General features: G+C 37.8%; 1 protein-coding gene across 1 annotated transcript in view; it reads right to left on the bottom strand.

The window, feature by feature from the left end:
* Positions 1-23,637, bottom strand: part of Fam117b (family with sequence similarity 117 member B) — a 62,685-nt gene that overhangs the window by 21,820 nt on the left and 17,228 nt on the right. The window contains exons 2-4 of the mRNA XM_042666958.1: positions 11,410-11,561; positions 7,899-7,991; positions 6,859-6,972 (exon numbers count right to left, since the gene is read on the bottom strand). Coding sequence (XP_042522892.1) covers positions 6,859-6,972; positions 7,899-7,991; positions 11,410-11,561 — 359 coding nt within the window. The remainder of the gene's footprint in view (positions 1-6,858; positions 6,973-7,898; positions 7,992-11,409; positions 11,562-23,637) is intronic.

The raw sequence follows: 23,637 nt of genomic DNA, 5'->3' as shown, positions 1-23,637 counted from the left end.
TATTCTGTAGTAAACATCACAAGCAGAAGTACTTACTCTCTTGATTTCTAAATGGCCAAACCTTAAAAAAAAAATAGCAATCACGTCCTGGACTGACAAAGAGTCTAGTGCAAAGTTACAGTTTTTATTCTAAGGTACAATTCACCTCTCACTTCTCAGAGAAAATAGGTTTTTTTCTCTTCTATTTCACTGACTCTTGCGCTCAAATCCTTTTAGCCCTCACACTTACAGTGTTCTCAGCCCAGACAAAGAAATAAGACAATTCTATGGATAAGCTTTTTTTCCTGAGGTTGTAGCAACAGCTAGAAAACATCTGCCTGATTTTAAAATTCTCACCTCAAAATTAGTTTATGTGGCTGAGATGATCTCCCAGCTTTTCTGTTATGAATATCTGATACTAGTCTTCAGTCAAACAATTCTGAAATGTGTTATTTTCTAAAGAAACTTTAAAAAAACTATTACAAAAGCTGAGCACTGGTGGCTCATGCCTGTAATCCTAGCTACTCAGGAGGTTGAGATCTGAGGATCATGGCCTGAGCAGAAAAGTCTGAGACTGTTATCTCCAATTAACCAGCAGAAAACCAAAAGTGGTACTGTGGCTTAAAGGAGTAAAGTATTAGCCTTGAGCAAAAGAGCTCAGGGTCAGCACCCAGGCCTCAAGTTAAGCCCCATGACTGACTAACAAAAACAAAAACAAAAAACAGCAACAAAAAACTCTATTACAAAATATAACCTTTTAAGCATCTGAAGGCTTTGTCATTTTTGGAACTTTGACCATGTTTATTTTTCCTAACCAACTGCTCCCCTTGAATTTCCAGGGAAAGAGCCATGCAAAAAAATTAATGAGAATTCTTCTCTGTGACCTTTTAATTTTTAAGTAGTTGCTGTAAACTATCAGACTATCATAAGAACAACACTGTCTTTTAATTGTTATGAGTTTTCTAGTAAAAACAATCTTGAAGTCCAACTATCTACTATTGTTTTCTTTTGGTTTTTATTGTTCTGTTTTGATGATACTGGAGTGAACTCAGGGCCTTGTTCTTTCTAGGCAGGCACTCTAAAACTTGAGCAATGTCCCAAGTCTGTTTTACTTTAGAGAGTTTCAAATTTATACCCACACTAGCCTCCACCATGCACCTGCCACAAAGCTAGGATAAGAGAAATGGACCCCACATCCAATTTTTGTGATGAGCAGGGGGTCTTACTAAGTTTTGGCTGTGCTGAATCCAAAATATGATCCTCAGGTCTCTACCTCACAGTAGCTACGATTAAGACATGAACCATCACACTTTCTTTCTTCGGTTTTTGATATAAAATCTATGAAACCACTTCCTATACCAATGTCACTTTTATTTACTTATTTATTTATTTCCAGCAGTCAAGTTTGAACACAGAGCCACATGCTCTTGCTTTTATCTTTTTCCAATCCAGGCTAGTACTCTACCACTTGTGGCACACCTCCATTTCCAGCTTTTTGCTAGTTAATTGAAGATAAAAGCCTCTTAGATAAAAGATAAAATTGAAGATAAAAGTCTGCTTAGAATGGTTTCAAACTGGGATTCTCAGATCTCAGCTTCTTAGTAGCTAGGATTACAGGCAAGAACCAGTGGTGCCCAGCTTAGTCTAAGATCTTACATTTAGGTCATTGATCCACTTTGAGTTGCCCTTTTATATAGTATGAAGGTAGATGTATTTTAAGAATCATATTTCAAAAACTAGGACTGGCCTCATCCTTTAGTCTTATCTTTCCACCATTCCAATATCTGATCAACCATCAGCTATCATAAAGTGTAAAGTCTCAAAACCTGAGGTCAGAATGCAGGCTAGTATCCTAGCTCTGTTTTGTATGACTGAAAAAAAGTCCTTCTCAGTTTTCTAGTATGTAAAATGGAAATAACAATGCAAACCTTAAATATAGTACTAAAATGCCAGTAATACTCATAAGTGTTAAATAGAGTGCTTGCCTCTCAACTTTAGTACTACCTTCATCAGCTGAAGTAGTACAACAGAGTTCACTTTGAATGGAGTTCAACTTGGCAATTATTACCTTGTAAAATATCACGTTTATCTTTCAAGCTTCTGCTTAACTTGAGGTTATTATTATTTCTTACTTGGATTACTAATTCTAAACTTGTCCTCTTCTAATTACTCTGAACTCATAATGACTATTATAAAATGTGTCTCAGACCCTGTGCCAATTTCAGAAATAGTTTTCTGGTATCTCAGGATGAAGTTCCAATGTATTTGCATGGTATTTACTTCTCTAACCAAGTCATTTATTACTACCCACAATGGAGGCCATGATTTCATTCACCTCTAGACGACTAGTTGACTCTTATATTTCAGGGATCAAGTAGACAGCATTTTCTCTGAGAAGTTTTTCTTCTTTTTTTTTTTTGTCAGTCGTGGGGCTTGAACTCTGGGCCTGGGCGCTGTCCCTCAGCTCTTCAGCTCAAGGCGAGTGCTCTACCACTTGAGCTACAGCACCACTTCCGGTTTTCTGGTGGTTTATTGGAGATAGGAGTCTCACGGTCTCTCCTGCCCAGGCTGGCTTTGAACCGCGATCCTCAGATCTCAGCCTCCTGAGTAGCTAGGATTACAGGCGTGAGCCACCAGCGCCCCGCTATCTGAGAAGTTTTTCTAGGTGGCCCCATCATCGGTTTAAGAGTAAATACTGTGGAATTGTACTCTGAACCATTCTTATCATTACACAGTATCATGATTAACTATTTACTTATATGTCTCTAATATTGGATTTGTTTGGGACATGAAAAATATTTCCTTGAAAACTTCCCTAATAAGAAGTATAGTAATCAGCCACAGAGTAGGTATTCAATAAATGTGCTCACCCATGAGTGGCTTCAACAATACATTTGCATCATTTGTGGTACTTTAACTAAAAAGACAATCTATTTAAACAAAGCCAGGCCAATAACTAAATATACGATTTTCATGTTTACACCCTGATAGTTTCAGTTGAACATAAATACCACTGAGCTAATTGTCATGATGTATATTTGCCTAATTTATGGTTGGCTGTTACTAAACAAAAAACAAATCAAGCAGTCAAGATGCTTCATGCATCAAGTGTACAAAATTCAAATCTGATAAAAATTCATCTTTATCTTCTTCTATTTAACTTCTCTGCAAAGGGATATTTTTTTTAAGTAAGTATGAATTTCATGCAAATTTCACCAATTTCCATTGAGTAAACTTTGAAGGGAAAAAATTGTGAGTGCAGCTCAATGACAGAAAATTTGCCTAGCATTCTCAAGGCCTGGGTTCAATCCTTACCAGCAGGGTTGAAGGGGGGGAAAAGATAAAATTTTGGATATTTTTACTACTTTGCAACTGCCGATTTTTCTTTTTTTCTTTTTTCTTTGCCAGTCCTGGGGCTTGAACTCTGGGCCTGGACACTGTCCCCAAGCTTCATTCTGCTCAAGGCTCTACAATTTTGAACCACAGTTCCACTTCCAGTTTTCTGGTAGTTAACTGCAGATAAGAGAGTCTCATAGACTTTCCTGTCCTGGCTGGCTTTGAACTGTGATACTCAGATCTCAGCCTCCTGAGTAGCTAGGATTATAGGCATGAGACACTGGCTGAATGATTAATTCTGATTGTGTGTGTGTGTGTGTACACACATGTGTTGAACTTGGCCCTAGGCATGGTCTTTTTTTCTCTCTCAAGACTGATTGATGTTCTACTATTTGAGCCATAGCTCTACTTTCAGCTTTTTGGTAGTTAACTGGAGATAAATCTTATGAATTTTCCTGCCTGAGTTGCCTTTGAATCATGATCAAGATCTCAGCCTCCTGAATATCTACATTTACAAGCACAAGCAACTAGTGCTCATTATGTAGCCCAGGCTGCTCCTGAGTTATCCCTTCTCATGCCACAATTTCCTAAAGGCTGGGATTACAGGCATGCGAGAGCATCACAATAGTTGCCTAATTGCTGATGCTAATGAAGAAAAAAATTTTAAATCACTTCAAGCTGGGAGTAGTGGCTGGCGCCTATAATCCTAGCTGTTCAAGAGGCAGAAATCAGGAGGATTCTGGTTCAAAGAAAGTCCAAGAGAAAAATGTTCTTGAGATTCCCATCTTAACCAAAAAAGCTGGGGTACTGGTGATACAGGCCTGTCCCCAAGCTACAAAGGAAGTATAAATAGGTCACAGTCCAGGCCACTCTGGGCAAAAAACACAAGACCCTATCTCAAAACAAGAGGCTTAGATGGCAGAGTACCTGCCTAATAAGCTTCAGGCCTTAAATTCAATCCCTAGTACAGAAAACACACACACTTCAGAAGCTTAAACCTTACAACTCACCACACCAAGTTCAATCTTAACCCTAACTGTACTTGAAGTAAAAATATGGACTGGGATCAAAGGGAGTATTTTTTTTTATAAATAAATGTAAATTATTTATGGATAAATTAGAGGGAGAAGATGGGAGAGTCACCTGTAAAAATATCTGGGTCTCAACCGGGTACCAGTGGCTCATGTTTGTTATCTAGCTACTCAAGAGGCTGAGATCTGAGGACTGTGGTTCGAAGTCAGCCCAGACAAGAAGATCCATGAGACTCTAATCTCCAACTAACCACCAGAATAGTGGAATACCGAAAGTGGTGCTGTAGCTCAAGCAGTAGAGCACTTGCCTTGAGCTGAAGAGCTGAGGGACAGCACCCAGGCCCAGAATTCAAGCCCTATGACTGACCAAATAAAATAAAATTATATATCTATATCTATTTATCTATCTATATCTGGGTCTCTACCCTTGAGGGTGAACAGGTGGTTTTATTGTTTTTTAAATTAATATTCCAATTTTTATCATTATTAGTCCGTGCAAACTTCTCTTTTTTGTTAAGTTTAATTTTGTTTGGAATTTTAATTTCTGTACATATAAAGCCATTTTAAAATGTATTTAGTGTCTAATCCATTTTTTAGATTAAAATATCTAAAATATATATGCTGGATGCCAGTGGCTTATTCCCGTAATTCTTAGCTACTCAGAAAATCTGAGATCTGATTCAAAGTAGCTCAGGAAGGAAAGTCTGAGAGACTCTTATCTTCCTCCACTTAAGCACCAAAAAAGATGAAGTGAAGCTATGATTCAAGCACAGTAGAGCATGAGTCTTGAGGAAAAAAAGTTCAAGGATAGCTCCCCAGACCCGGAATTCAATATCCTGTAATATGGAACTAACTATAAGAGACTACAATCAAACTATAAATCAGTATAAATTCTTACTGTTTCAAGAATCAGTAAGATAGGACAAAACTGAGTCTCTATCACAAATGTATATATATATATTTTAATTTTTTAAAAAAAATTTTGGCCAGTCCTGAGACTTGAACTCTGAGTGTGGGAGCTGTCCCTGAGATTCTTTTGCTCACGGAGCACTTTACCACTTGAGCCACAGTGCCACTTCTGGCACTTTTGAGTAGTTTATTGGAGATAAGAGTCTCAAGAGTTTTCTGCACAGGCAAGCTTCAAATCCTGATCCTCAGATCTCAGCTTCCTGAGTAGCTAGGATTGCAGGCCTGGGCCACCAGCCACCAGCGATATCACAACTATCACAACTATTCAACCATCATCCCTATCACAACTATTCAACAATATCATTGCACCAGGAAAGGAGCCAAAGATAAAAATAAAGAGTAAGAGGGGTTGGTGGCTCATTCCTGCAATCCTACCTACTCAGAAGGCTGAGATCTGACGACTGTGGTTCAAAGCTAGCCTAGGCAGGAAAGTCCCTGAGACTCTTATCTCCAATTAACTACCAGAAAAACAGAAGTGGCACTGTGGCTCCAAGTGGTAGAGCACAGCTTTGAGCTGAAGAGCTCAGGGACAGTGCCGAAGCCCAGAGTTCAAGCCCCACAACTGACCAAAACAAGAATGAGTGGCTATACTTTAATAAAACCTTACTTTCAAAAACTGAAATTTGGGCTGGGAAGGTAGCTCAGTGGTAGAGCGCTTGCCTTGCATGCATGAGGCCCTGGGTTCAATTCCTCAGCACCACATAAGCAGAAAACAAAAAGCCAGAAGTAGCGCTGTGGCTCAAGTGGTAGAGTGCTAGCCTTTAGCTGAAGAGCTGAGGGACAGCACCCAAGCCCAGAGTTCAGGCCCCCCCAACCGGACCCCTCTCCCCAAAAAAAGAAATTTAATTTAATTATCAAGTGTAGTCCACAGCCAATGCTTATGTCTCTAAATTCTCCTGCCTCCAACAATGTATTAATCTAATCAAAGGTCAAAATATGGTTTAGAACATATGATTAGTTGGGCCTTAGAGGCTCACACCTGTAATCCTTGCTACTCAAGAGGCTGAGATCACAGGATCAGGTTCAATGCTAGTTCAGGGCAAGAAAGTCTGTGAGATTCTTATCTCCAATTAACCATCAAAAAGCTGGAAGTAGATCTGTGGCTCAAGTGGTAGGCTCAGGGACAGCACCCAGGCCCTGAGTTCAAGCCCCAGGATAAGCACACACACATAATACAAACAAAAATATATGATTAGGTATGTCTCCTGGAAGTCCTATTTACGGTCACTAAAAGAAAATACTATTTTGCCAACTATGTATGTATGTTTTAGGAAGGCTGTGATTCAGCTTTTATTTTGTTTTGTTTTATGCTAGTATTACAGCTTGAACTAATGACCTCAAGTGCTTCTTTTGTTTTTTGTTCAAGACTGTTATGCTATCACTTGAACCACATTTCTCCTCCTGGCTTTTTGCTGGTTTATTGGGGATGGAGTTTAAATGTACTTTTGGATGTTTTAGTTATAAACAATTACCTACTAATCAACTGGCTAAAAAAAAAAAATCAAATTATTTTTCTGTATTTTTGTAGTAACTCAACACCTACCTGACACTGGTTAATAGCTGAATGGTTGCCATGGAATGGAGACTGTCTTTCTTTATCTCGATGATGACGACTGCTGTGCTTACTTCTCTGCAACTGCTGGCGTAATTTTGCAATCTAAAAAAAGGAAAAAACAAGTACACTGGAGTGTTTTCCACTAAAAAAAAAAAAAAATATATATATATATATATGTATATATAATATATACTTGCTTAGTAAAAATAAAAATCAGCCTTAATAAATTTTAAACTGTATCACAAAATCCAATTCATTGTACATAATGTTTATACCTACAAGTGAACAAATACCTTCCTTTTAAAGAGAAACAAAACTATATCCCAACATTGTTCTTTGTCTTCAAGATCCCTAAGTACTAAACAAATGAAGTTTTAAAAGCACTTAGAATAAATTACAGCTCTCAGGAAGAATTCAAAAATAACAGTAATTATTCTCTTACTGCCTTTATGATAAGTCAATTTTTATTTCAACTTTCATTTCTTTATTGAACATAGAACTTTCAACAACTTTAAAAACTAAGTATCTTAAAGTCAAGCCATGATATACATTCACATCTATAATCTTTAAATAACAAATACAATCCTAATGACCATCCCATTATTTTACCTTGACTAAATTCTGTATCTGCATGTGTAAAAGGTGAATATCACTACAGGCACAGAAAATGGTAATACTGGCATAAAGCCATAACCAACCTGGCTAAACTGTTACCAAATTTCAGTAACACTATCATATGCAAAAAAAAGTGAGTTTATTTTACCACTATAGTTTAAAAAAATACAATATTTACATTGTATTGATAGGTATAGACTATCCTTTTTTTCTGAAAAACCTACATAATCAAGTACATTGCCTTATTCAAAATCAACAAAGTAACTTCTATCAAATCAAAAAAGTAACTTTTTCTCTAGGTTTCTCAAGTTTAAAGAAGAAAATACAAATTGTTGAAAACCACAACTTTAATGAACTAATAACTAACTAAATAAAAGGTCAAATTTCTACTTCCAAGCAACATTTTTCCTGACCTCTTTAAGTTGATCCGTACTGCCCCAGGATGCTGAGCGCTTGTGAGAGCCTTTCTTCTTTTCCAAGTATTCTTCAGCCCATGCACTCTCTGTCTATAATGGAAAAAAGAGGGAAGGTATTTTAACAGAAAATATTTAAACACAGCCAGGCATTGGTGCCTCAGGCCTGTAATCCTAGATACTCAAGAGGCTAAAATCTGAGGATCATGGCCAGCCTAGCCAGATTCTTATCTCCAATTAACCACAGGAAGACTGAAGTGGCTCTGTAGCTTAAAGCAGTAGACCTCTAGCCTTGAGCAAAAGAGCTCAGGGACAGAGCCCAGGCCCTGAGTTCAAGCCCCATGACCAACAACAACAACAAAACTCAGTAACAATGAATGCTACATATTTTCCCTATAAAAGACATTTCCATTACAGAAAAACTAGATACCAACACAGATTTAAAATATCACAAATTACTCAAATTTCTCCTAACACCAGTTAAATATAATTAATATATTAGTATATTTCTTTCAATTCTATTACTAATAAAAATTATTTTCACAAATCTATATAGCATTTAGTGACAAAAATAAACTACAGAGATGTTTGAGAGTAACAAGAACATTAGTTGTTCAATGTTCTTATTCTGTTCTGTTTTCTTAGGTATTAGCGTTTTTTTCTTTCTGGGTTGGTCGTGGGGCTTGAATTCAAAGCCAGGGCACTGTACCTGAGCTCTTTCACTGAAGGTTAGCTCTGAGGCATAGAGCCACTTCCATCTGAGTTATTATCTAATCCAACACATTAAGTTCTACAAGTTTTACCAAGAAGAAAACAATGAGAGTGGAGAGGTTGGATAAAATTGCCAGTTGTCTCAAGCCTAGGAATTATGAAAGCCAAGAAAGAAACTGACTCCAGAGCTCATAATCTTAATCTCTACACCTGTCTACTGTTGCTTTAAGTATATCTAAAGAGCCTCAAAATGTCTTTAGTAGCTACACCAAACCCAGAATGGGATAGTATAACAGAAACAAAAATAAATGAATTTTTAGCACATAATAAGTATGTTCACCCTCATCAATAACAAAAGTAAAACAAGTTATGGGGCTGGGAAGGTGGCTCAGTGGTAGAGCACTTGCCTTGCATGCATGAGACCCTGGGTTCAATTCCCCAGCACCACATAAGCAAAAAGAAAAAAGCCGGAAGTGGCGCTGTGGCTCAAGTGGTAGAGCGCTAGCCTTGAGCTGAAAAGCTGAGGGATAGCGCCCAGGCCCAGAGTTCAGGCCCCACGACCGGACCCAAAAAAAAAAAATAAGAGTAAAACAAGTTAAACATTAACAAGACTGATAATATAAATTCTTTTAATAATAATTAAACTCTCCTACATTGCTGTGTGAGTGTACAGCCTTTATAGAGGGAGATTTGGCAACTAGTGTCAAAGTTACTGTTTGACATTGCAACCCTTCTTGATAATTTTTCTTGCAGATGGACAAAACATAGTCTTTTTATGCAAAATGACATATTTGTATTATTTTGTCCAGCACTGTTCACTGGATAACGTACATAAATTGGATTCAGGCTTGGCATAAATTATAGTATACTTTTACAACAGAATACTATACAGCTTTAAAAAATAAGTAAGAAAATTTACAACTGTACGGATATAAAATAACTTCCAGATATACTGTTATATGAAAAACCTCAAGGCTTAGTATAGTGTATTTAGCAACTGACTGCTAGAAAAAAATGTAAATAAATTATCTTTGGAAAAATAAAGTGGACCATCAGTAGCTATCTCAAAGAAGATTCTTTACCAGAACCTTCTGTACCTCTTTAATTCTGTATTGCAGAAATGTATACCTCAATCAAAACAATAAATAGCTCTAAAATATACTGTTACTCCTTTACTCTTTTTTTTTTTTTTGGTGGGCATGGGGCTTGAACTTTGGGCCTGGGTGCTGTCCCTCAGCTCTTCAGTTCAAGACGAGCACTCTACCACTTGAGCCACAGCGCCACTTCTGGTTTTCTAGTGGTTTATTGGAGATAAGAATCTCACAGACTTTCCTGCCCCAGTGAACCTCGATGCTCAGATCTCAGCCTCCTGAGTAGCTAGGATTACAGGCATGAGCCACCAGCACCCGGCTTACTCCTTTACACTTAAGGAGATGGAAACCTCACTGACTATTCTGTCCAGGCTGGCTTTAAACTGTGATAATTCAAATTTCTGCCTCCTGAATAGCTGGGATTACAGCTGTCTGGCTTAAAATCCTTTTGATTAAAAAGTTTCATAAATATAAAAACATCAACTTCATTTCCAGAGTTCTTTCACTGAGATACTTACATTTATAAAATCTGTCAGCAGTATTATATAGTCTCCCAATAAATGAAGATTTTTGGCATGAAAGTGTAAACTTATATGGTAATGAATCCTTACTGTTTCAAATGTTTAAGTCCAAATTCTAGATTAAAAAAAAAATAGCGTGATAAGCTAGGTATAGTGACTCATGCCTATAATCCTAGGTGCTTGGGAGGCAGAGATTGGGAGGCAGTTCAAGGCCAGCCTAGGCCTCACTTTAACCAATAAAAAGTTGGGCACATGAGGATGTGCATGTTATCCTAGCTATGTGAAAAGGGTAAATAAGAGGATTGGATCATGGTCTTGGCTGATCCAGGCAAAAAGTAAGACTCTATTTAAAAATTAGCAAAAGCAAAAAGGCCTGGAGATACAGTTTAAGTGGTAGAGTACCCACCTGGCAAATACAAGGCTCTGACTTCAAACTGCAGTAACACTCTCTCTCCAAATTGTGATGCTCTAAACTAGCTTATAAAGAATAAGTTTTTAAAAAGAAGTATGTCTACCAACAATCTGCACAAATCAGAATTATCTTGAGAATTAAAGCCTGACCAAGACTCACTATAGAGTATCCACTACAGGAGCAAGCTTCTCAGAAAATCCTAATATACATTAGTGTTTCAAGATTTTGTTTTTGTTTTCTTTGGGTCCGGTCATGGGGCCTGAACTCTGGGCCAGAGTGCTGTCACTCAGCTCTTCAGCTCAAGGCTAGCGCTCTACCACTTGAGCCACACCACCACTTCCGGCTTTTTCCTTTTTTGTGGTGCTGAGGAATCAAACCCAGGGCCTCATGCATGCAAGGCAAGCGCTCTACCACTGAGCTACCCTCCCAGTCCCATGTTCCAAGATTTTGAACACAGAGTAGAATACTAAGGAGAAATGGCTTCAGAGTAAAACATTAAGAATAAGAGTCATGAGCTGGGTACTGGTGGGTCATGCCTGTAATCCTAGCTACTCAGGAAGCTGAGATCTAAGGATCACAGTTCAAAGCCAGACCAGGCAGGCAAGTCTGTGAGACTCTTATCTCCAATAAACCACTCAGAAAACCGCAAGTGGTACTGTGGCTCAAGTGGTAGAGAACAAGTCTTGTACTGAAGAGCTGAGGGACAGCGCCCAGGCCCAGAGTTCAAGCCCTACAACCGACAAAAAAAAAAAAAAGAATAGTCGTAAGAAACCTACCTGTGTAGCTTTGTCCCTCATGCAAGGTGCAGCTTGCCCATGACTGTCACGAGGCCAGTGCCCAGCAAGGTACGGAGCTGCAAGTGTATCCAAGGAAGAAGTACGACGAATAATACTGGAAGGGCTTGAGGAAGGTGGTCGTGTTTTGTCACCTAGATGAAAAAGAAAAACCAAATTTTTTTTTAAAAGCTTCCAAAGAAGAGTCAGAAAGTTTTAAAAATATTTACAGAAGTTCTATAACCTACAAGGAGCTGTTGGCTCACACTTGGAATCCTAACTGCTCGGGAGGCTAAGTTCTGAGGATCACAGTTCAAAGCCAACCCAGGCAGGCAACTTCGTGAAACTCTTAGCTCCAATTAACTACCAGAAAACCAGAAGTGGAACTGTGGCCCAAAGCGGTAAACCACTAGCCTTGAGTGAAAAAGCTCCAGGACAGCATCCAGGCCCTGAATTCAACCCCCACAACTGACAAAAAAGAAAAGAAAAGCAGTTCTATAACCTAAATATAAAAAATAAGCATGAAAAAGAACAAACTAGTATTCAAGGCCCTAGGTTCAATCCCTAGACCACTTTACAACCCCTCCCCCCCAAAAAAAGGAATAAGGTGTTAACACAAAATTTGGAAGACTCTTTAGGTTTAGATGGAGAGAAAATAGTTGATTCCAAGTGGCTATACACAATTTTTTAGGTAACTAAATCTTTAAAGCAGAAAAAAAGATTTGTTTATGACACTGAAGAGTTTCCCAACTGACAAATTAAAACATTTATTGAAAAGGATACTCAGTCTAGGAGTATATCTCAACTCAGCACAAGGTATGGGACCCTACCTCCAATGTTACAGGTTAGAAAGAGATGGGAGGGCTGGGAAGGTGGCTCAGTGGTAGAGCGCTTGCCTTGCATCTCCGAGGCCCTGGTTTGGATTCCTCAGCACCACATAAGCAGAAAAAAAAAGCCGGAAGTGGCGCTGTGGCTCAAGTGGTAGAGCACTCAGCCTTGAGCTGAAGAGCTGAGGGACAGTGGCCAGGCCCAGAGTTTAGGCCCCACGACCAGACAAAAAAAAAAAGAAAGAGATGGAAGACAGAGAAGGGAGAAAAGGAGTGGAAAAAAAAACAAAACACAAACAGAATTTAGAATAACCTATTTGATAAAATGCTGTTTCTAATTGTAAAATGTCAGCTCAGGGTAATACTCTAAAAAAATTTAAGGGGAAATTATTTAGTATTCTTACTAAAAGAAAAAACTTCCAAGAACTTATTGAAGTAACCACTTACTGAGAAAGTGGTATCCACTATAATATGATCTTAAAAGCTATTCCATAGGGATATTCAGTCATTTCATCTGCTTCCTGAAAATTGTTATAAGCTTAAACATTAGTTATATTCTAAGAATCACTCCGCTGCTATAAATGTACCTAAAGCATAGCTTTTATCACATCATACCACTACCAATGAAGAATTAATACCCAATCTTTAATGACTTTGGCCAGACATTTATTTTTTCTTTTGGTCGGTCGTGGAGTTAGAACGCTGTGCTCTTCAGCTCAAGGCCTAGTTCTCTACCACTTGAGCCACAGCACTACTTCTGGTTTCTTTATAGTCAACTGGAGATAAGGGTCTCACAGACTTTCCTGTCTGTGTTGGCTTTGAATCGAGATCCTCAGATCTCAGCCTCCTGAGTAGGTAGGATTACAGCTGTGAGCCACCATCACCTGGCTCAGAATATTTATTCTTTACTATCACTTACTCTACCTATAGCTGTACAAATTATAAAACTGTAAGAAGACAATATAAATATAAAGTCCTGAAGTGTGTATTTGGGACAGGTAGGGGAATCTACCTAGAATTTTTGAAAAAGAATTCTGAAATCTATTAAACTAATGTTAAACACTATAACTATGCTAAGATAAAAACTCAATGGAGGGCTAGGAAGGTGGCTCAGTGGTAGAGCACTTGCCTTGCATGCCTGAGGCCCTGAGTTTGATTCCTCAGCACCACATAAGCAAAAAGAAAAAAGCCAGAAGTGGCGGTGGTAGAATGCTAGCCTTCAGCTGAAGAGCTGAGGGACAGCGCCAAGCCCAGAGTTCAGGCCCAACGACTGGACCCAAAAAAAACACAAAACAAAACAAAAAAACCTCAATGGATGGGTAAAATAGACAATTCAACACAGCTTACAGGAGAAATAGAAAACACATGGGTAAAAAAGAAGAAATTATTCAAAAAAGTAGCACAAAGACATGAAACATGTTATTGCAACATATGTCCAATATGATTTCAAGGAGAAGAACAGCAATATTCAAAGAGATAAGGAATATTTTCCAGAACTGTTGAAAATATCAATCTTCAGAGGATCCAGAAACATAGGAGAGAAACTTCAGGCAAAGACTAAAGGCCAAAAATCTCATCAACAGTAGGGTAGAAGGTACTGGGATAATGTCAAATAATAAGGAAATAACTATTCGTCTAAATTACCTAGCTATACAGTAATTCAAGAGTAAAGATAAAACACTGATAACCAGACAAAAAGATTTACCACCCATACATACTGTCAGGGGAAAAAATTATTGCCTTAAAGATTCCACAGAAAAAAGGAAAAGAAAACTAAGGAAAGTAAGGTATAGTTAAAGGAGCACTGACAAGTAAAGAAAGCAGTAATAGTGAATTTAAAATAATCTAGGTGTTAGAATGGTAACTACTTTAGAGTTTTAAACACAAATAAAATACTAAGTAACAATATGAGAATAGAGATGAGGACTATAGTACAGGACAGATAAATTAAGTGTATATATGAACACTAAGTGTATAGATGAACATAAACTAATACTCAGCTTCAAGTTGCTACCTAATAATAGCAATTACAACATTCATCTACTGCCCAACAGTCACAGGAATTCAGCTACTTTTTCATCTTCTAAAATGTCTTTGACTGTAGTGGTACTAAATGAATTTGGGACTTGTGTATTCAGAACTGCCACCACTCAAGCAGCAGTTCAAGTAAGCTAGACAAAAGCAAAGCAGAGAGCAAGTCCTGAGATATAAAGGAAATTATTAAAACAAAAATTAAAAAAAAAAAACAAATCAAACCACCACACTTGAAGACTTCAACAGGAATTACTAGTGTATGAGGAAAATCGGAAGTAAAGAGAATCAATTCCATATGTAAATATGTAACAATCACTGAATATCAAAAGAACTTTGGAATTTGGCCATAATCATTTATGACTCTTCAAATTTGTGGTATTTAGCAACAGCACATCCTATGAAATACATCTTATCTTCATTTGTAAAAGGAGGTTTAAAAGGAAAAGTAAACTGACACATGGGGAAGTTATTTGCTGTTGCTGAATAACTAGTTCTGGCAATACAAAGATTTGGATTTAGGTTTCTTGAGGTTCTTTCACTATATTCATGTGTCTCTCTCTGGGGACAGTACTTGACATATAGATGATATCTCTTTAAATGGGCATTGAAAAAGGTAATTTTCTTGGGCAACCAAGAAAGATCATTTTTCAGAAATGACGTGAACTTGAGATGCAAGGGCATATGTTTGTAATAAATTCAGATACTTTTTTATTAATTCAAAGTAATTCAAAACAATAGCTCAAACTTGCTTGACTTGTTTCTTAAAAATCAAGCCTCCAGACAGGTTAAGAAAACAAGATGCAGCATTAAAATTTTCAGCCAATTCCTTGGGTTCTGGAGTTCAGTTTGAAAGCAGTTTAAGCTCAGCTGGTCATACACCCAGATCCCTTAACCCTTCTTCTCAAGCAATACACTATAAGGGAGGCTGAGACCAGAAGGATCACAGTTCCAAGACAGCCCAGACAATAAAGGACACAACTCAAGAAGCTGGGCATGGTTATACATGGCTGTCATTTTAGCTACAATGGGATGCCTAACTAAAACAGGCAGTCTGCAGTCCAAGTGTCCTCCCAATAAACCAATACAATAAAATGAAAGTCATAAAAACTCAGCAAGAGAACCCCTGTCTAGCAAGCACAAGGTCCTAAATTCAAATCTCAGGACTATATACATGCATATAATTTCCTATTAAAAAGTACCTATTAACCGGGTGCCAGTGGCTTATGCCAGTAATCCTAGCTACTCAGGAGGCTGAGATCTGAAGATCATGGTTCAAAACTAGCACAGGCAACAAAGAACCTGTCAGACTCTTATCTCCAATTAACCACTCAAAAACCAAAAGTAGAGCTGTGGCTAAAAGTGGTAGAGTGCTAGCCTTGAGCGAAAAAGGTCAAGGACAGCACCTAGATCCTAAGTTCAAGCCTCATGACCAAAAACAAAAAAGTATTATAGAGGGGCTGGGAAGGTGGCTCAGTGGTAGAGCACTTGCCTTGCATGCTCGAGAGCCTGGGTTCAATTCCTCAGCACCACATAAGAAAAAAAAAAAAGCTGGAAGTGGCGCTGTGGCTCATGGTAGAGTGCTAGCCTTGAGCTGAAGAGCTGAGGGACAGCGCCCAGGCCCCACAACCGGACCAAAAAAAAAAAAAAAAAAGTATTATAGAAATCAAAGCTTTAAAACACTTTGAGAGTTTTATACTCCCTTAAACACATAAACTTTTTTATACTGGAGAATAAAATTTCATAATAAAGTAATATTTGATTGCATAGTCACATCAAATACAAATACACACACACACACACACACACAGAGCCTATAATATATGAGGCACTCGTCCACTGGCTGGCTTATCCAGACTCATTTATCCACCTGAGCTTGGGGAAGATTTGTACATATAATAGACAAACATGAACTGGTTCCACTTCCTCAGTACTATGCATTTGGAAATGTTAAGTACACAGCCCTTTTATTTAAACTCCCTATCATGAAAGTTTATTTTAAAACTTTTATAATGGATTAGGGAACAAATTAGAATCTATGAAAATTTTAATCATGTAGAAAAACAGCCACTATAGAATGAAAGTGAAAACAGCCATACTGCCAAAAGCAACTTACAGATTCAATGTAATATCCATAGCCCCATGTTATTATTCACAAAAAAAAAAAAAAAAAATCAATCCAAAAATTCATATGGAACAATAAAAGACTAGACTTGCAAAAGCAATTGCTGGGAAGTATCAGACTAGTACATGTCAAATTTCACTACAGAGCCATAGTAACAAAAACAGCTTGATGCTAGTACAAAAAATAGCTCTAAAGATCAAACGTAACACAATAGAAGACCCAAGAACAAAACCCACACAGCCATCTTTCTCTCTCCTTCTCTCTTTCTCTCTCTCTCTCTTTCTTTTCTTTTCTTTTTTTAAAAAAACGAAGACCTAAAACCATACACAGGAGAAGAGACTTGCAGGAACCTGTATCTCTCACCCTGTACAAAAGTCAATTCCAAATAGATTAGTCAATTTAAAAACCTGAAACTTTAAATCTCTACAGGGAAATGTAAGGAAAACCGTATAAAAGTTATAGTTATAGCAAATATTTTCTGAAAAGGACTCCAGCCAAGAGCCCAGTTAGCTCAGGCCTGTAATCCTAGCTACTCAGGAGTCTGAGATCTGAGGATCATGGTTCGAAGCTAACTTGGGCAGGAAAGTCTGTGAAACTCTTATGTCCAATTAATCACCCCCAAAAAAGCCAGAAGCAAGTAGAGCTGAGGGACAGCGCCCAGGCCCAGAGTTCAAGCTCCATGACTGACAAAATAAAAAAAAAAGAAAGAAAGAAATAATAAACAAGCCAAAAGATGACACAAAGAGAAAATCTTCACAAGCTATTCAAAGATTAAAATACAGAATATACAAAAAGCTCAAAAAATTAAACAATCCAATTAATAAATGTACAAGTGAACTGAACAAACTTCTCAAAAGAACACAAATGGCTAATGAATACATGAAAAAAATGTTCAACATCTTTAGTCATAAAGGAAATACTAAACCACACTAAGATTCCATCTCATCTCAGTAAGAAAACAAACCATTGACAAAACAACAAATGCTGGTGATGCTGTTGGAGGAGGAAACCCTCATACCCTGCAGGTGAGAATGTAAACTAGTACAACCACGATGGAAATCAGTTATGAAGGTTCTTCAAAAACCTAAAAATACACCTTTCCTGATGACAATATCATATTACTACTGAGCATATATCCAAAGAAGAGTAAATCAATCTATCAGGAAGACACCAGCTTATCTATGTTCATTTCAGTACTGTTCAAAATAGCCAAATGGTGGAACCAATCAAACTCCTCAACAATAGACAAATGAATCAAAATATGGCATGTGTATGTGTATACATTATGGAATATTACAGAACCATAAAGAAAAATAAAATCATATCATTTGCAGGAAAATGGATGGACTTGTAACAATTTTCAAGATACCTCTCCAATCAGGTTGTGGCCATGCAACTGGTTTTGGCCACGGGCATAAAAATCATTATACCTTTTCATGATTTTCCCTGTCCATATAGCTAGAAAGAAAGTAATCTGATAGTGGGATTTCTAAGTAAATTATTGAAAGAGAGCTCTACCCAATCTACATTGGCCATGATAAATCTCTGTTGTGTTGACACTAAAATTTCTGAGATTTGTTGCAGGGGTAGTGTTAAACTACTCTAAAATAGAACAATAAACTAGAGAGGGACAAGATTAATGTAAGTGGCAGAGGGAGGTGAGCTTGATTGGAATATATTGTCAACATGTGGAAATGTAAAAATGAGCCCCCCCATCTAGCTAATGTAAACTAATTTGAAGTTAATGTAACTACTTAATCTACTAATATATAAGAATTCTGATTTTTTTAAAAAAGGAAAATTCACCTACTTTGAGGTTATATAATACTTTTCATTCTGTACAAACAAATCTATGAATACTCCATCCATATCCATTCATAGACAACATGGAAAGCACCCTAAGTTTCTCTAAACAGTTCTCTAGATAAGTCTCAGCATCTGTGTCTCTGCCTGTAATGCCTGACAACTCTCTCTCACTAAAGCAGCACACTCAACTTGACAGCAAGACAAGTAAAAAGGATCCAGGGGTTAACACAAAAACTTTAACAATAAGGCATAAGAAAAAGCAGATGACATTTAACTGTAACCCCTCTGTATAGTATTTTTACAATAAAAATGTAAAAAAAAAAAGCAGATGATTGATAGATTAGATAGAGATGGGTATACGTACATACACATACATATACATATGTATGTGTGTGTATATATATTTATTCACCTTCCATAGGACAATTCTATATGAGGTATATCCTGTATGATTTATCAGAATGTGCTCAATGAAGCTGAGGTCCAATTGGTCTCCAAACTATAGTACTTAAAACATCCTTCCTAGGACCATCATTTTAGTGAACTATTTAAAACCAAACATTTTTGTCTCAGGGTCTCTTTTGGTAGAACCCAAACTAAAACATTATGTAGGGGGGGGGGAGAGAGAGAGAGAGAGAGGGAGGGAGGGAGGGAGAGAGGGAGGGAGAGAGGGAGAGAGAGAGAGAGGGAGAGAGGGAGAGAGGGAGAGAGGGAGATAGAGAGGGAGAGAGAGGGAGAGAGAGGGAGGGAGAGGGTGTGTGTGAGTGTGTATGTGTGTGTGTGTGAGAGAGGGAGAGAGAGGGAGAGAGAGGGAGGGAGAGGGTGTGGGGGGGGGGTCTGAGCATTGTTCCTAAGCTTTTTTGATCAAGGCTAGAGTCCCTCCACTTATAGCAGTTTTGGGTGTTACATTTCAGGTAAGAGTCTTAGACTTTCCTGCCCAGGCTGTCTTTAAACCATCCTCAGCCTCAGATCTCAGCCTCCCAAGTAATAAGGATTATAGCCTAGAGCCATCAACACCCAGCATACTTTAAGACTATCTTTATACTCTAACTATAAATTATATTCTGTTGATACACTGAATTGTGTACGGTGTAATATATTGTCACTAAATTATTTGGTCCTTTGAACATCTGTCTCAAGATCACAACTACTCTAGATTTAGAAGCTAAGAAAAAGACAAAACTTTCAAACTTCAAGAACTGGTAAAGCAAGCCTGGTGCTGGTGGCTCATATTTGTAATGCTAGCTACTTCAAAGGCCAAAATCCATAAGGTAACTGTTCAATAACAGTTGGACTGGAGGTATGGCTCATGTCATAGACATCTGAGTGAGCACATGGCCACAAGTTCAATTCCAGAAACAAACACACACACACACATGCACACTTATTATAAAAGTAAAGTTTGACATATTTGGCAAATTGATTTGAAGCTTTAAGTATAAGGAATCAGACTTCAAAATGCAAACACTATGAAATAGCCACCACCTTTTCCTGATTAGTATAGTATACTCCTTCTCTATAGTCTTTCCTTCTTTTGGCCACAGACCTTGCTCCCTGAGCAAGGTGAACACATAACTAGGCTTTGTTAATAACAATACTTCTTCCTTTTAGGTGTAGCAACTGATTCTGGAAGAGTTTACCTAATCTAAAATCTCTCTTCCTTAGTGCCTGGTGGAGTTGGCAGATGAATATACTGGACTGGAATTATCTTTGGTCCTCTTCCCTGAGATTAAAGTTCCTACATTAGAATGTATGCTCTCAGGGCAAAGGTGGCACTTGGCTACCCAGTAGCTTAGCTACTCAGTAGACTGAGATCTAAAAATCTCATTTCTGAGCCAGCCTGAACAAATCCACAAGACTCTCTTATTTCCAACTTACTTTATTAGACATTTTTTCCAAAATATAAATGTACCCAACATGTACTCACTCGAGATTCCATTTCCCAGAATAACAGATTTGGCAGATGAGCTCCTGGCTCTTCAAGCTTTTTGTCCCTTTCATCCCATACCTGGGGTTTATATGTGGGAATGTTTAACACCAATACATTTTTCTAACTAGTTTTCCAGTTCAAATTCATTGAGGCAATTTATTTTTTGATTAATTTTCTAGAGATCACAGGTAAGTAAATTTCTAATTTTTTGTGCTTATTTTCTTAAGATCACAAGTAAATTATTTCCAATTTTAAAAATGTTATGCTTATTTTCCTAAAATTATCTAAAATGGTGTATTCAAATGCCCTTTAAAAGTTTTTTTTTTTTTTTTTTTTTTTTGTGACTGAGGCTTGAACTTTGACCCCTGCATTCTCATTTGGCTTGTTTTCTTTTTTCTCTTATCTTTAATTAGTTGTATAAAGGTATTTCAATTCAACAAGTCAGTTCATTTGGCTTTTTTATTTTTTTGTTGGTAATGGGACTTGAACTCAGGGCCTAGTGCTATCCCTGAGCTCTTTTGCTCAAGGCTAGCACTCTACCTCTTTTGAGTCACAGCTCCACTTCCAGTTTTTGAATGTTTAACTGGAGATAAAGAGTCTCAAAGGAACTTTTCTGCTCCTACTGGCCTCAAACCAAGATCCTCAGATCTCAGCCTCCTAAGTAGGTAGGATTACAGCCACTGGAGCCTCCTGGCTCTTTTAAGCTTTTTACTACTTGAGTCACTCCTCTACTCCCATTTTTTTGTTTTGTTGTTGTTGTTGGGAAATTGGAGATAAGGATTTTTCAGCCTGTGCTGACTTCAATTAGCACGCTGAGTAGATAGGATTATAGGCCAAACCACCAGCATCTAGATTGTTCAATTGCTTTTAATATGAAATTTACAATAAAGACCCAATCCATTATCTCCTTACTTAATTTTCTCAACAGATCCTTTTATCAGTGACATTGATCAAGTTTAGTTATATTCATAAATTCTGTCAAATTTAAACTCTTTAGTACAATTTCTTAAAGCTAATAAATGGAAAAAGGAAGGATATGAAAATATAGTTATAATATTCAATGTACATACGCAAAAATAAACCTAGGTAAACTGAAGAGATGGATGGGGCTAGCGAGATGGGGAGAACAATGGAAGGAGTGACATTAAGATGCACTGTACTCATCAGCTAGCATGCTGGATTGAAGCCCCTTTGTACAACTACTTAAAAAAAATTTAAGGAAAAGAATATAAAATACATTCATCTTTTAGAGTTTTTCTTTATAAAGCTGGAAGCATGGCTCAAGTGGCAGCCTAACATGTATGAGGCCGATACTAGGCAAGTACTGTACCACTTGAGCCTACACCCCACCCAACATAGCCCAGTACTACAAAAAAAAAAAAAGAAAAAAAAACATTTTTTTTCCTCAGTAGCAATTACTATCATGTCCAAGATGCAATTATACAAATATGTACTCTTCATTAAATTTCATTTAGATGTTTCTATGATACAGTTTTACAGTTGCTTTATTTGCAACATATCAATAAACAAGTACATCAGAGTGTGTACATAACAGGTTAAGTGCCATATTCTGAGTGGATAGTACAATAGTTTCTACTAATTTCTGAACTGAATCCAGTAGGCCAAATTCTTAAGTGGTCCCAAGATTGGCTAATCCCCAGAACTATAAATTTAATGATGTATCACAACCATGATGGTGTTATATGTGAAATCAATTATGCAGTTGTAAAGTTATCAACCCAGTTAACAATGAGTTAATCAAAAGAAAGATTATCCAGGGAGATCTACTCTAATCATAAATTCTTTAAAAGCAGAGTCTCACTGGGGCTCATAGCTCACACCTGTAATCTTAGCTACTCAGGAGGCTGAGATCTGAGGATCGTGGTTCAAAGCCAGCCTGGGCAGAAAGTTTATGAGACTTTTATCTCCAATTAACCACCAGAAAACTGGAAGTGGCAAAGTGGCTCCAAGTGGCAGAGCACTAGCCTTGAGATAAGAGAGCTCAGGAACAGCACTCAGGCCCCAAGTTCAAGCCCCATAACTGACAAAAAAAAACAAAAGAGTCTCCTCTGGAAGGTTTCAGAATATCAAGTCAGAAAGGTATTCCATTAATGGCTTTGTAGACTGAGGGTGTCACATGGGAACCACCTAAGAGTAGCCTCAAAGAGGATTTAGTTCTATAACCTCAAAGATCTGGATTCTAACAGTAAGGAATGAGTTGGCGGAAATATATAATCCTATAAATCTTCAGTTAAGAACCTGTCTAGTTAATATCTTTATATGAGATATAATGAGACCCTGAAAAGAGAACACAATAGTAGAATAGTCTGTGTAGACAATTTATACCCCGATCAATGGAGAAATCCATAAGCAATCACTACAAGCTGATTTCTTAAAAGCAAGGTCAAGACTCATTCTCTGCACAAAATAACTTACCAAACAGATAACACAAATAATCATCCATGATGAAAAAACTGCCAAAATTTTTAACATTTTAATAGTATTCAACCTTGCACTTACATGATTCATAACTAACCTTGGTTCTATCAAGAACCAAGGGGCATGACTGTAGTCTCACTACTCAAAAAGGGGATAGATCATGGGGCTGGGAAGGTGGCTCAGTGGTAGAGTGCTTGCCTTGCATGCATGAGGCCCTGGGTTCAATTCCTCAGTACCACATAAGCACAAAAAGCTGGAAGTGGCACTGTGGCTCAAGTGGTAGAGTGTTGGCCTTGAGCTGAAGAGTTCAGGGACAGCGCCCAGGCCCAGAGTTCAGGCCCCATAACCAAAAAAAAAAAAAAAAAAAAAAGGGGGGGGGGGGGGGGGGAGAAGATCAGAAAGAATACCATTCAAAGCAGCCTAACCAAAATATTGTATTACAAGAGCTGATATCAATCAACACACCAATTTTGAGGCAGGCATAGTATTATAGGATAGCTGTTCTAATAATCTGGTCCTAGGTAAAGGCACAAGATTCAGTAAGAATAAACCTAAAGCAAAAATAGGTAGGGGCTTGGCTCAAGTGGTGGAATACCTGCCTACCCAGTGCAAGACCAAGTTTAACCCTCAGTACCACCCAAAAATAAAACCCACCAAAGGACAACAAACTTATTGTAGATTTAAAAAATTATCAAACATGCTTATAATGAATTGAATACATTAGGTCAAATATCACACACGCTTATATTCCCAGCCCTCTAGGGTGCTGAGGCAGAAGGACCTCAAATTTCATGCGAGCCTGAACTACACAGCAAGACTCCATCACACACACAAAAAAAATCAAGTCACAATGCATATATTAAAAAGAATTACAGGGCTGGGAAGGTGGCTCAGTGGTAGAGCACTTGCCTTGCATGTCTGAGGCCCTGGGGGTTCGATTCCTCAGCACCACATAAGCAAAAAGAAAAAAGCGGGAAGTGACTCTGTGGCTCAAGTGGTAGAGCCCTAGCCTTGAGCTGAAGAGCTGAGGGACAGCGCCCAGGTCCAGAGTTCAGACCCCATGACCAGACCCC

Source organism: Dipodomys spectabilis, unplaced genomic scaffold (genome assembly GCF_019054845.1).
Source record: "Dipodomys spectabilis isolate Male_0828 unplaced genomic scaffold, ASM1905484v1 ptg000373l, whole genome shotgun sequence".
Taxonomy (NCBI): Eukaryota; Metazoa; Chordata; class Mammalia; order Rodentia; family Heteromyidae; genus Dipodomys; species Dipodomys spectabilis.
This window is presented reverse-complemented; position numbering and strand designations above follow the sequence as displayed.